This window comes from Corvus brachyrhynchos, unplaced genomic scaffold (genome assembly GCF_000691975.1).
Source record: "Corvus brachyrhynchos isolate BGI_N302 unplaced genomic scaffold, ASM69197v1 scaffold413, whole genome shotgun sequence".
NCBI classification, from domain to species: Eukaryota; Metazoa; Chordata; class Aves; order Passeriformes; family Corvidae; genus Corvus; species Corvus brachyrhynchos.
The window spans coordinates 482191-495876 of NW_008237240.1; the positions used below are offsets into that span (position 1 = coordinate 482191).

The 13686-nt window shown below is 42.9% G+C and overlaps 1 protein-coding gene across 1 annotated transcript in view; it reads left to right on the plus strand.

Moving 5' to 3' along the window:
* The window catches only part of TMPRSS2 (transmembrane protease, serine 2), a 14107-nt gene extending 543 nt beyond the window's left edge, over positions 1–13564 (plus strand). The window contains exons 2-14 of the mRNA XM_008630591.2: positions 877–947; positions 1764–1959; positions 2252–2335; positions 3547–3666; positions 4990–5119; positions 5511–5621; positions 6451–6494; positions 7137–7311; positions 8820–8995; positions 9945–10040; positions 10651–10793; positions 11415–11567; positions 11755–13564. Of these exons, the coding sequence (XP_008628813.2) occupies positions 933–947; positions 1764–1959; positions 2252–2335; positions 3547–3666; positions 4990–5119; positions 5511–5621; positions 6451–6494; positions 7137–7311; positions 8820–8995; positions 9945–10040; positions 10651–10793; positions 11415–11567; positions 11755–11766 (1455 nt within the window). The 5' untranslated portion in view covers positions 877–932 and the 3' untranslated portion in view covers positions 11767–13564. The remainder of the gene's footprint in view (positions 1–876; positions 948–1763; positions 1960–2251; positions 2336–3546; positions 3667–4989; positions 5120–5510; positions 5622–6450; positions 6495–7136; positions 7312–8819; positions 8996–9944; positions 10041–10650; positions 10794–11414; positions 11568–11754) is intronic.
* The last annotated feature ends 122 nt before the right edge of the window (positions 13565–13686 follow it).

Sequence of the window (13686 nt, forward strand, 5' to 3'; positions counted from 1 at the left end):
GGGAAAGGTATTTCTCAGTGCTTGACTGAGGCACTTTCTAGGCTTTTTTTTCTTGTAGAGTAACATGAGAGGATTCAGTAGCTAGCAGTATTTATTAGAATGATGGCTTGTGGAGGTGTATAACTGCCTATTTTGGATCTGCACCAGCAAACATTTTGTATTTCTTGTGTCTGTGGCAATCGATGGTTTTGCTCAACGTTAATGTTTAACTTCAAAATAAACTGCTGGATGCTTGAGACATTGGATGCAGCTCCTCTCTTCTACCCTGTTTGCAAAACTTCCCTATTGTTGTGGCAAGGTTCCCCTGCCGTGATTCTCTCCCTGTTTTTGGTGCAGTGGCTGCAACACTCAGCCAAGAAAACAACTGTTTGGAGCAGGTAAGAGTGAAAAAAAATGTGGCCTGTGGGGGCTGCAAGTTGTGGTGTTCCCATGAATTGGTTGAGTTTGTATTTCCTGATGCTTTGCTCATGTTCTGGTTTCTGTGGCATAAAGATACATGAGCAAGTGTTGAGAGAGGCAGGAGGACCTGAATTTGGTACTGACACCGTGTGGGTCACTGCCAGGATATTCTTTGACTCTCGTTCTGTCAGCGAGAGTGAGCACTGACTTGACCTTCTCAGTTTGTGCTGCCCTCGTGCTAATGAATAGCTGCCACTGTATAATCCTTGTATTGAGAGGCTGCTGAGATCTGATTTCATGCTGCACCTTGATTTGTACCCTCTCTTCAAATACTTCCGCTTGGTTCAGGAGTTTTTTCATTTGTTTTATTTCCCCCCTCTGCAAATTTGGCCTTTTTCCAAAGGAAAAACTGACAAGAAAGGTGGACAAAGCCTCCAGTTGTGATTGTTTCCTTTTCTTTTTTGTTTGTTTGTATAGGTTCACACTTTACTCCCTAACACTTGAATTGTTTCTGTACTGTTGACAAAGGAAAAATGACCTCAACTGTAGTAAGTAAACAAAATATTCACAATATTCCTCTCTGTTTTTTTTTCTTTTAATGCGTTTTTAGTTCTTTACATGTAACAGCCCATTGAGTGATGTCCTGAGTAACAAGTCTTAAAACATGGAATACTTGTTGTGTTTCCTTTTTGGGAAAAAGATGCTGTGAGGCAGGTGTAAGAGGCTTGAATTAACCAACATTTCAAGTGCTCAGATACTTTTAGGGGAGATTTATGCTTTTGAGCATATGCTTTTGATTTATTTAAGCTTATTTTGGTGGGATAGGTTAGCACGACTTCTAACTAGTTCTTAAAGCTCTTCCAGGATAAATATTCCACAACCTGTTGCAGGCCAGCATGTGTCAGAAATTGCTTAGGTGTACTTGGTGCTGTCACAGCACGAAATGGGGCAGTAAGCATTTGTCCTGGAGCTGGACAAAGGCTGTTACTTGTCAGCATTTCTTTCTGTGATGGTGCTGCCCACAGCTGTCCCTGCTGTTTATTTCTACCCTGTCAGACGTTCCAGGGCAAGCGTGTGTGCAAACAGCTTAGGAAGGCTGGGCTCAAGAATCCTTCTTAGGCTGGGTTGCTATGGATCAGGAAACTGATCTTGCCAGAGGTTTTCCAGCCTCACTCTGCGTTATTTCTATTACTCAAAACGTGAGGTTTTAGGCATGTTCTGTGAATCTCTGTGTAAGCTGGAGTCACTAGTAAGTGTTCTGTGTGCGGGGTGTATTTCACAGAGTAAGGTTCTGAAATTTTGTCCTGATTGCAGCCTTGTTTTTCACTTTCTCCTGTTTGTTTCCTCCCCACGTCATCCCTCAGGGTCCACCGCCATACTACGAGAATCGGGGCTTTCAGCCAGAGCCCATCTATGCCGCCAGGCAGGCAGCAGGTGCTAATCCATACCCACAGTTCTTCTCCACAAACGCTCCCTCAGTGCCAAGCTACGTCCCAAGGGTTGCCACCCACCAGTCCACCAGGCCAGTAGCACACCCATCCAGGAGAACGTGTGCAGCCAGTAAGTTTTGGGGGCATTTCTTCTGATTTTGGATGTGAGATCTGTTGAAGTAAGATTACAAAGGAAAGGGACCTTCCCTTCCAACTTGTGCATTGAAGGAGCCACTTTCCTGTGGATGAAGAAGGAGCAGCTGGCTAGGATGGGAACAGGGGTGTTTCGGAGGAATGATGGTGGAATGGAGAAAAGTCTGGCTGAAAATGTCTGATTGTAATGTCAAATAAATAGTGCTGGTGAGTGGAAATTGCCTTACTGGTAAACCTAATTTCTCTTTTCTCCCTTGCTTTCATTTCAGGTCTAAAGAAAACCATAATAATTTTATTATCTATATTAATAGTCATTTGTTGTGCAATTGCTGCTTTCTTCATCTGGTATTTTGGTAAGTTATTTTTTTTTTCTTCTCTCTTTTTTTTCTTTTTTTGTTTTGAAAGAAAAGATGTTGTAAGCTTTTTAAGTCAGAAATATCCATCCTTATGTTTTATGCTGAATTAAGGACAGGAAAGTCTTTGTTCCTTTTCTCCTAAGAGGTGAACTAATGTTGCTTCTTAATGGATCAGTTTTGTTTGTGGGTTGAGGTTTTTTTATGTTCTTTCTTTTTAACGCCGCTGTTACTTTCCAAATTTGAGCTTCACTTAATTTCAAGCGAAGGGAGGGGATTGCAGTAAGAGTGTGTACCTTAACTGCAATAGTATAAATGGTCAAGAAGTATTTTGTTTTAGTAAAATGGGATCTCTGTTGGAGCAGAAGTCATTTACATCCATTTATTTGTTTCTGGGGGGCTTTTGCTTTGAAAATGTGTAGATGTTGTGTGAGCCCAGCCTGTCTCAGCCCTGTAAGTTGTACTATGGATGTTTGCCTTGGAAATCATCCCCAGCTGGGGTGACTGAGCTCTGAAGCAGGGCTGGACCAATTCTGTTCAGCTCAGGTGAAGTTTGCCTTGTGCTGTCTTAATTTCCCTTTCAATGGAAGCTGCTTTTCTGAAAAAGCAGGAAACTAAAACCCAAATTGCTGTTTTAGGGAGCCTCTCCTTTCTGTTCTGCTCAGGAAAAGAGGAAGAGAGTTCTAATGGAAGATGTCCCCACTCATTGCATTGGGGCTGGACTAAAATGATGTTTAAAGACTCCTTCCAAACTATTCTGTGATTTTAAGGGAGTTCATTTAGAACTATTAGGATGACATTTTGTGTTCTTGGAGATGTTTTTCTGACTCATTTTGATTTAACCAGGGTGAGTGTAATCTTGTTTTAAGTGATAGCAAAAGTATATAATTGAGGCACTCACTCCCTTCCTCCTTTTCTAAGCGTTAACGCTTTGCCAGTGAAAAGTTGACCTTTCTGACAACTTAATGGTGCCTGATTATTCAGGGGAGGCCAGTGGCCAAAATCCAACCAGCTGCATCAGTGCCTTGATCTGACAAGCGATGCAAAGGACAGAGCAATAAATCTTCTGTTGTGGCAGGCTGGGTTCCCTCCCACCCCCGGGTTTAAGAGCCGCTTCCCAAGTTTTGCTCCATCAAAGTGGGAAACCTCTTGTGAGCTGGGCACCTGGAGCTGATGTGCAGCCTCGTGGCTGTGTTTCTCTCTCCCTGCAGTAGAGAACCACTGTCTCAGCTCCCTGATTGAGTGTGGCTCTTCAGGGGTGTGCATGCCCCCCTCCCAGTGGTGTGATGGAGTGAGCGACTGCCCCAACGGGGAGGACGAGACCCGCTGTGGTGAGTGACAGCAGCCCAGGGCTGGGGGACAAAACCTGCATCAACTGCAAGAGCTTGGGAGCAAATTGCCTTGTCCACAGCTTGCCTAAGGCTGTTAAACAAGGCTGGTTTAGCTTCAAGTATATCTTTGAAATGGTTTAGGATGTGAGAGTACTTTGAAGGGTGTATAGAGATATTCAGTTTGTTTCCAGCCTGTTAGAAAAGTTGAAATAAAATGCCTGGCTCAGGGGTTTGAGCTGCCTTGACTTTGAGTCAGTTTTTTAAATATTACCTTTTAGTTTGAGTGGGGTTTGTGCAGAACTGCATCTAGCATTGTCTCTGGAAGGAACAGGCACTGTTGACTTCTCAGTAAGCTTCAGGTGCTAACATAAACCTGGTGGTCTTCAGTCAGGCTTGTCTTTTTCCATGTATCTTGTATTCCTCGTTCTGCCCTTAGTTCTTCAACTACTTCATAACTCATTTGTGTAAGAAAGCCTGGCCTGATCATTGCTTTGTACTGAAAAGATGCCAAGGGAGGCTTTAGTGCAGAGCTGAAGGTAGAAGGTGGAAACATCATTGACTTGTCCATTGCAGAGGTTTGGCATCTTGTGTTGTGCCAGTGCCACACTGGAAAACTCCAGCTGTGCTCTTATTCCCTCTCTGTAAACTTTGATTCAGCACATTCTCCTGCAGGGTCAGCATTTGCTGGCCTGTGCTCTGGAGCTGTTCCACTCCATTTGGTTGAATAATGGGTTCTTGGAGAAGCTTGTTTCAATCCACTCTTTTGCTTGAACTATTTTTTATTAAATTCTTGTGCAAGTATATACATAATGGGACGTGGAACATCAGAGCTAATTGATCCTGGTTACATACTTGCTCTACAAGTGCTTCTCTAAGGAAATTTATTAAGAGATAATAAAAAGTATTTTTCAATAGATCATATTTTATTTATACACAGTATGTGACATTATAAGAAATATATGGTAGAACAGAGAAAAGATAAGAAAATTTTGACTATTGCAACCTTTCTCAGTGGTAGAATATAAAATAGAATTTTGAGCATAAAAGCTGAAATGAAATGATGAACCCTATCTTGTACACTTGCATTTTAAAGCTGGTAGTTCTTTTAAGTTGCCTTACATGAAAAGAAGTAAGTCATTGCCATATTTCTGTCTACTGGATATTCATGCAGAATTTGAGTAGAAGGCAGCATCAAGTTAACATCAGTTCATGCATGAGGTGGATATTATGGGTAACTACTTCCAAGTAGAGAAAGCAGCAATAGTGTGTGGTGTTCTTGATTTCCTTTTTTTTTTCTTTTTCCCTTTCTTCCTTTTCTGGCAGTTAGACTTTTTGGACCAAATTTTATCCTGGAAGTTTATTCACCTGTCAGCAAATCCTGGCATCCTGTTTGCCAAGATGACTGGAATGACAGCTATGGGAAGATTGCATGCAAAGACATGGGCTACAGTGTGTAAGTCCAACTTCTGTCAGCCTTTGCTCAGACACAGAAAGGTTAAAGTTCCCTTCTTGCCATTTTTAATGTGTCTGAGACTTTCCCGTGCTGTGAAAATGTGCTGGCAAAGGTATCTCTTCATCTTGCCCTGTTACACGAGGTGCATACTCATCAGCTAAAAATATTATTTTAACCTAGTGACTGGTGGGAAGTGGAACTTGACAAATGTTTAAAGAATCTGAGACTCTGGCTGAGCTGCACCACCAGGGTTCCGTGTTTGCTTAAAAACAAAAATAAATATTTCTAATGTTGTCATGTCAGAAGCTGTAGTTTGGCACAGCTTATTGTTATCATTTGTTTGAAAACTGAAACCACTGTTGGGCTTCACAGTGGACTTTCTGTTTTGCAGAGATACGTATTTCTACAGTCGTGGGGTACCACCTGAAGTCAGCTTTAAGAGCTACATGAAGCTGAACACGAGTGCTGGGAATATAGACTTGTACAAAAAGCTGTACAGCAGGTATCTTTGTTTAATACAAGCCTCTCTCCTTCCATCAGGGTCTCTTCAGAGGCTGTAAGAGCTGTAGCTTCTGCCTGCAGCACAATGCAAGCATGTCTTTCAGTGGGGGTTGTTGAAAGGAAAGAGACTTTTGTTTTTAATCTGATTGCAGCAACTGTTCTTCTTTCTTCTGTCAATTTTCCATCCTCCCTCTCCTCTTCTAAAAGGAAAAATGTCCCATCCTCTGTGCTTTCTGGAAGGTTGCCATATCCAAGGTAATTTTCTAAGGCTCTCTGACCATCAGCAGGAGTTTGTGTATGGTGACAACAGCTACGAGCTGCAACACATTCACAGCAGCTGGCACAGCCTTTTTTTCAGTCACATGTACAAACAGCATGCAAAAACGGATCTTTCACTGGGGAGAGTATCATTTTTATTCTCATTAAACAACTCTGAAGTGTCCAGTTTCAAAACCTGTAGACTGCTGGGCCTGCAAACTTCCTGCAGCTCCCTTGTTTAGGTTCTTCTACAACGACTTCCTAAATCAGCTCAACTTTCTCTCATGCTGTTCTTCATCTTGCTTCTCAGTAGGCTTACGAACCTTTTGTACTGGTGTCTTCAGCTTCCCATAGGACACTTTTGGTGAATGCAAGGCATGGTGGAGGCCAGATGGTTGCTGGTAGGGTAGCTGGAGAGAGTGAAGAAAGGAGGGAACCCTCCGCAGGAAGATGAGGCTGAAGGCAGGGCACGTAGCTGGAAAGGGTAGGAAGCAGCTGGAGAGTGGACTTTGCTCATCAGTTCCTTCACTGAGTGCCTAAGATCCTGTTTGGTTTTTTTATTTCTCCTGCAGTGATTCCTGTTCCTCAGGAAACGTGGTTTCTCTGCGCTGCATTGGTAACTCACTGGCTTTTTCAAACTTCTGCTTGTTCACGCTTTGAAATGCTCTGTCTGGGGAATCCTTTTGGACCTGTGGCATTAATTGCTGCCTTTGCATGGGCAAATGGTTTAACTCTGGTTCCCAAGTTTCAAATAGTGCAGTTTAAGGGGCAGGGTGGGACAGGAGACAAGGAGGACGTTGGATCCCCAGTTGGTTTTGTCTTTGCTCCACTGGTTCCTTTAAATGACTTGTGGTGAAGCTCCATATCCCTCACCCAGCAGCTGTGTTGGGATGTTCGTGGCTCTCCAAGATTCAGTAACTGGGTGGGCAGTGCCCTCCTGATGGTAATGGCTGTCCTGAAGAGTCTCCTGGCCATTGGCTGCTTTGTTGCACAGCACAGAGGTGTCTGAATTGCCAGAGATTCCTGAAAGGTGTAAAGAGTTCACGGTGAACCAAGGGCAGCAGCTGCCAGATGGTGTTTGCAATTTAATGGGGCCTGGGCAGTGGCAGACCTGGGATTTGGTGTCAGGGCAGGGGTTGGAGCTGGGGTGTGCCCAACAGGTCAGACACGTGCTCCCCTCTGCCGGGGAAGCCTGAGGTGCAGAATCCATCTCCCAGCTCACTCTTTAATTAACCCCTGTGTGTCACTGACCTTCCAGAGTGTGGCCTGTCCAGTAAGAGTGTGAGCATCATGAACAGGATCGTGGGTGGCAGTGGGGCCGTGCTGGGGCAGTGGCCATGGCAGCTCTGCCTGCACGTGCAGGGCACCCACGTCTGCGGGGGCTCCATCATCACCCACCACTGGATTGTGACAGCAGCACACTGTGTGGAAGGGTGAGTTCTGCTCTCCATGGTTATTTGCCTTTCTTCAAGCTGAAATGCATAAATTTATTCAATTCTCCCAGCTTTCCCCTTTAAAATTGAATTCCTCCCCCCTGCCTGGCATGCAGGTGCTGGGCACAGTATTTTGTCTCTGTAGCAGTGTGGGTTTGAAGTATTAAGGGAAGATTAATAGGAGGCTGGCTGCAGCTCATCTGTCTGCTTTCTACAGGAACTTTTATTTTATTTTTTGTCTTATTTGCAAAATGAAATTGGTGGTGTTGAGCACAAATATCCACCCACTTTAAGACGTAAACTCAAGGCAACAAATTTAATGCCAGCCAGTACAATTTCATGAAGATGTTGAATTACACTGTGAGAAAAGCCAAAGGAAACTCCCTCTCCCAAATTCTCAAATATCACACTCCCGTAGATATGATCAATTTAAAGATGCCTGTGCCATTTATTTCTCCATATCTTCCTGCCACAGGGCAGCAAAGTCCAATTCAGTACTAAATATAGATTTCTATCTATCCAAGGAGCACTTTGTGTAGCCATCAGGAAAAATAGCTGGTGCTTTGTACATTTTTAACCTATGAAGGAGAGTTGAGGGTGCTGTGGTGCCTTGTGTAAAGGGCAGAATTTGTTTAAAAGGTGCTTAAAATTTGCATCTGTTGGAGGGAAAGCCCACAAAGCAAAAACATTTTTAAAGGTTGGTTGGCTGGATTACAGGCTAAGGCAAGGAAGAATATTTGCCCTTAACCTTGAGAAAGGAATGCAAGTGTTGATTTCTACCTGGAGATCTTATCCCTCTGTTGTTGTCTGGATTTGAGCTCTGTAGTGTGCAAAAGCTTTGGGAATGGCAACCAAGCTGCAGCTGGCACAAAGCTAGTTTTCAGTCTGATTTGGGGTTTTTTTTGGAGGTGGGATAATTTGCAGCCACTACTGCCTTGGCACTTCTCACAGAGGGAGTTTTAGCACTTGTGGCAAGTTTTCTATTAAGCTTTTGTAAATTGTGCTGGAGCACAAGAGGCTGCTTAAATTGCATCTAGCAAGCATGCTTAACATTAAAAAAACCCTCACCAAAACCCAAAACCAGCCAAAAAGACCCTGGCATTTTCAAGATAGTGAAATTCTTCTACTAGATCATGTTTTTACTAATTCTGGCTTCTGCTGATACCGCTGACATGTGAGACCTCAGAAATACCTGCCTGATCCCTCAGCCACGGAAATCAAAAGACTTCAGTGTTGCAGTCTCAGACTTAATTTGTTGTGCTGAGTGATTAAGGGGATGGACAGTGATAGTTAACCCATTGCAAAGATTTTTTTTTATATATATTTTTGAAGTTAAAGCCAAGCTTTCCTCAAGTTACATGTCTGGGAATTTGTGTCTTATTCTATGCACGTGCATTTTTGGTCACACAAACATTTGACTACAGCTCCTGAAGACAATTTTTTGAAGGTCCTAATCCATGTCTTGTCACCATAGAAGAAAACCTTCAGACCTTTTCTTTGTTCTGTAGGCGATTTTCTGACCCATACAGCTGGAGGGTTTATGCTGGGATTCTGAATCAGGATGAGATGCTCTTTAGAAGTGGATACAGAGTGCAACAGATAATTTCCCACCCAGATTATGACACAGACTCTAAAGACAATGATGTTGCCCTTATGAAGCTGGAGACACCACTGAGTTTTACTGGTAGGTATTCTGCTCTTCTTAAGGGAAAAATCCAGTGGCAATGAGCACATCTTTTAAAACTTCTGAATTTCATCAAGAAATCCTTGTAGGTACTTATGGGAAGAGCACAAAATGACCCTAGAGACGGAAGGGCACAGCCTCTGATTTCCTAAGCAGGATTTATTTAAATCTATTACATGGAGAGGGGGTTTAGGCTCATCTCAATAATGTACTTTTACCCCAGAATGCTGTATGGTTCTTCAGTTTCGCCACTGCTGTATGTGCAGACAACTACAGGTGCAGTGCTGGAGCAGCTGATTAAATCCCAAATCAAGTCAGGTCAAATGATGGTCAAAAAAACCCTCAGAAAACTAAACATTACAAGAAGTTCCTTCCACAAAAACAGATGTAAGTTGTTTGTAAGCAATGGGTACAAAATAGAGCACAAGCCATTACTTCAACTCGAAGTGCTTTTTGTGTATAGGCCCTTTGTGTTTCAGTGCATCAGCTTAAAGCTACCAGGAGTAATCTGAAAGGGATTTTCTGCTGCTGAGAGCAGGGAGGTTCTCTGTTTTCCAGGTTTTTGTGCTTCACACTTCTTGTATATATCAGTACTGAATCCTGCTTGTCTTGTGATTATTTTCAGCAGAGTTTTGCAAAGAGAATGCAGAGCTGTAGTTTTCAGAATTTTTCCTTCATCTTCTACTGCTCAGAAGAGCTGGTGTTAATTGTTCTATTTAACCTCATGAATTAAGCTAGAACTTTTAACTGCTTGTTCCTCACTGAGGTGAAGATCAGGTAGATTTGAGGGGAAGATCAGGTATCCCTCAGGGAAAGGGCAGCTGGTAAACTTTCTGCTGCTGCCTGCAAGGAATGTGAAGTACAGAGGAAATGCATGGTGTGTAAGCGGTGGCTGTTCAAATTTATTCTGAATTCCGTCTGAACATCTGTTATTCTGTTTGTTTTCCAGAAACTGTGAGGCCAGTTTGTCTGCCTAATCCAGGAATGATGTTCCAGCCTAACCAGCAGTGCTGGATATCAGGATGGGGAGCAGAGTACCAAGGAGGTAAAGAGTGCTTCTGGAATTTTTTGATCTTTAACATAAACTAGTCCTCTTCAGCCTACAAATAACTGCTGCATGGGCTGATGGGGCAGTTTGAATTAGATCTGTTGATACACTATTTTTTCACCTGTTTTACAGCATCCAATATTTACCCAGGGCATTCTGTCTCAAAGCAAGTTGTGATGTGTTGCACTCAGCAGACTGAAAAGGACCCTCAAATCAGTACTGGGGGCAAGAAATGCCCACCCAGGAAATAATTCTGTGCCCCTGCTGGCAGGGCCACCTCTTCTGCAGCAAGGGTTGCTGTGTGCCAAGAGTGTCCTGTGGATGTGGGAAAGGGCAGGAGCTGCTCCTTTCCACCACCTCAGGCTGAAACAGCACAATGCAAGTAAATTTGCAAGAATGGGAAAAGGAAAGGAAAGGGGTTTTTTTTTGGTATGAAAAAGGTACTGGGGGAGGTCCTCTTGACCTCTTGTAGACTTCTTACATCTTAAACTTCCATCCAGCTGCTTCTAGGAGGTTTTTTCTTCTTGGCTGCTGGGATTTTTTTGTAACAGCAAGGTAATGTGATGCTTATCCTAATTTTGTGTGTTTGTGCATATTTCAATTCCAGGTAAAACATCCAATAACTTGAATTACGTGGCGGTGCCCTTGATAGAACGTTCGAGGTGTAATGCTGTTTATATCTACAATGGCATGATTCTGCCTACAATGATCTGTGCTGGGGACCTAGCAGGGGGAATTGATTCCTGTCAGGTAATTATTCCTAAATAATAGCTAATAATGATCTGATTACTTTTGAGGCCTTGCTAGTAGGCTTTTAAAATTATCTATTTATCCATTTCTCCATTTCTCCATTTCTCTATTTCAAATAAATCACATGCCCCCCAAAAATGAAACATTTGCATAACATCTGGTTGGGCTTCTTGTTCCTTTGGTGGTGTATCCTTTTAAAGAGGAGAGCTTTTGTTTCATCATCTGAATGGCTGCCAGTGCTGAGTTCTCACTGAATTCCCAAAGAGGATGAGGCTCCTTTTTAATGCTTCAAGGATGGTTTGTTACCTGGTACTTGAAAGTGATCAAATGCTCCTCATAATCACAGCGTTATTATCATTATTATATTATTAATCACAGTGTTGTGCTTGTGAACAAGAAAGTCAATAATGCCAATCTTACTTAGGGGGCTCTGGGCAAATTATTTTCATCCCTATTGGAAGCAGACATCATTTAATACCAAAATCACCATCATATTTTTTTTAGTGACTCCCTAAATGGTGGGTAGATTTTTTTTGAAACCAGACCTGTCTTCCTGGAGTGGAATGGGTCGTGTCTTTCCTGGTGGCTGTGTCACTAACAAGGTGTTTGTGTCCCGTGCAGGGTGACAGTGGAGGTCCTCTGGTGACTTACCACCACTCCGTGTGGTGGCTGGTTGGAGACACCAGCTGGGGCACTGGCTGTGCCACTCCCAACAAACCTGGGGTGTATGGAAATATGACTGTGTTTACAGACTGGATTTATAAAAACATGCAGGTAGAATAGTCTGAGTTTTTTCATAAATGTAAAGGCCTCACATCCTGAAATGTGGTTTTACTTAAAAGAAGTTAATAAATACATGTGATTTGCATGATAACTTAGCTGTTCTGTTGGGAAGCATCTGAGCAATTGTTAAGACAGAACTTGAACCATTGTTTTCTGTTTTGTTTTGTCTTTTAAACAGGCAAACAGATGACAACTCTCTCTTTGCTAATCGATGTTCCTGAGGACAAGAATATATGAAGCCATGGGGGCCTGGGATATTTATTCACTTTGCAGTTGATTTCATTTTTCCTCTTTGATTTTTCTTTTTAAAAGTAACATGAAGGATTGCACACTTGGTTCTGTGCTGGCTACAGTGACTGATCTTAATCAGTGAAGGATTATTACAATGAGCACCTTTCTTCTCCTTGTGGTGCCTGGCAGAGTCATTCTGTCAAATGCTTGCAGAAATGCCTCTCCTTTGTTGAGTAACTTTCGCTTGATAATCAGGCTTCTAATGACAATTTAAATCACAATTTAATTTCAGATTTCGTTAGCGGGATGCCGAGACAGTTGGTTTAGTAGTTTTTAAATTAAATGTTAAGTAATGTGAATGTTGAATTTCCGAGCTGCTGGTTGGCAATTTAAAAAGAAATGAATGTTTTTTTAGTATAGAATCATAGAATGGTTTGGGTTGGAAGGGATCTTAAGGATCATCCAGTTCCAACCTCGCTGCCATGGGCAGGGACACCTTCCAATATCCCAGGTTGCTCAGATCCCTATCCAACCTGGCATTAAACACTTCCAGGGCTGGAGCATCCTCAACTTCCCTGGGCAACCTGTTCCAGTGCCTCACCACCCTCACAGGGAAGAATTTCTTCCTAAAATCTAATTTAAATGTGCCTTCTTTCAGTCTGATGTCACTACCCCTTGTCCTCTCACTACATGTCCTTGTCCAAAGTCCCTTTCCAGCTCTCTTGTAGGCTCATTAGGGACTGGAAAGGGCGCTAAGGTCTCCCCTGAACCTTCTCCAGGCTGAACAACCCCAGCTCTATCAGCCTGCCTCCACAGCAGAGGTGCTCCAGCCCTTGGAACACCTTTGTGGCCTCCTCTGGACTCGCTCCAACAGGTCCATGTTGGAGATCCCCGAGCTGGATGCAGTATTCCAGGTGGGGTCTCAGGAGAGTAGAGGGTGAGGGGTATATATGAAGGGAATTTTTCATGCACTACAGTACAGGTACAGAAAAAAAGAAAATACTGTCTATTCAGGTAGTTAAAAATCCTCAGGATCTCAACACAGCCGTCATCAAAAGTCAGATTGTTGCAGTCTGGCTGCCTCAGTCCTTACAAAAAGTGCTGTTCTGCCTTAAGCTGCTCTGAACCCAAAATGGGCGAGGCCTGCTGCTGCTGTGGATGTGGGATTTGGACAGGGATGCCCGGGACAGGGATGCTCTGGAGCTGCAGCAGGAAGCAGTGAGCGCAGTCAGTGCTGAGCTCCCTGGCTGAGCACATCGAGGGTGACTCTTGACCTCTCCCTGCTGTGAAAGGTGAAGGGCAAACATTTTCAGCCAGGCTGTACTGCACACACACACACACAGAGACACACACACAGAGACACACACACACACAGACTGGATGTTTTCTACAAGGAAACAGAGCTGCGTTTCTGCAGGACGAGATGAACTACCTCATTTGCTAAATTTGGTTTCTGATTCCTTAGAGCTCTGCTTTATGTATCTGCCTGGATGTTTGTAGCAAAATGTAATTCATATCCAAGTGCCACCTGAACTAGGATTTTGAAAATAATTTGTAATCATGGTAGAGGATCAAAAAGCCATATCAAGTCACTTTGTTAAGAAGGATAAATCTTTGTTGAATGAAATGACTCCACTAGTCTTGTTTTCTCTTTTGGTACTGAAATGCAATTATCTTATATGTAAACACTGCACCAAATAAATTGTGGTTTTGTTTTTTTTTTTTTTTTACAAATAGTTTTCCCTAGTTGTGTTTTATATCTGTTTACTTGGAGTTTTCTTTGGAAGCAATTGCTGGATTCAGTGTATGAAGTGCTTTGAGAATCTGACTGAAAAAACCAAAACCGACAACGAACACACAAACAAAAAAAAGAAAAACA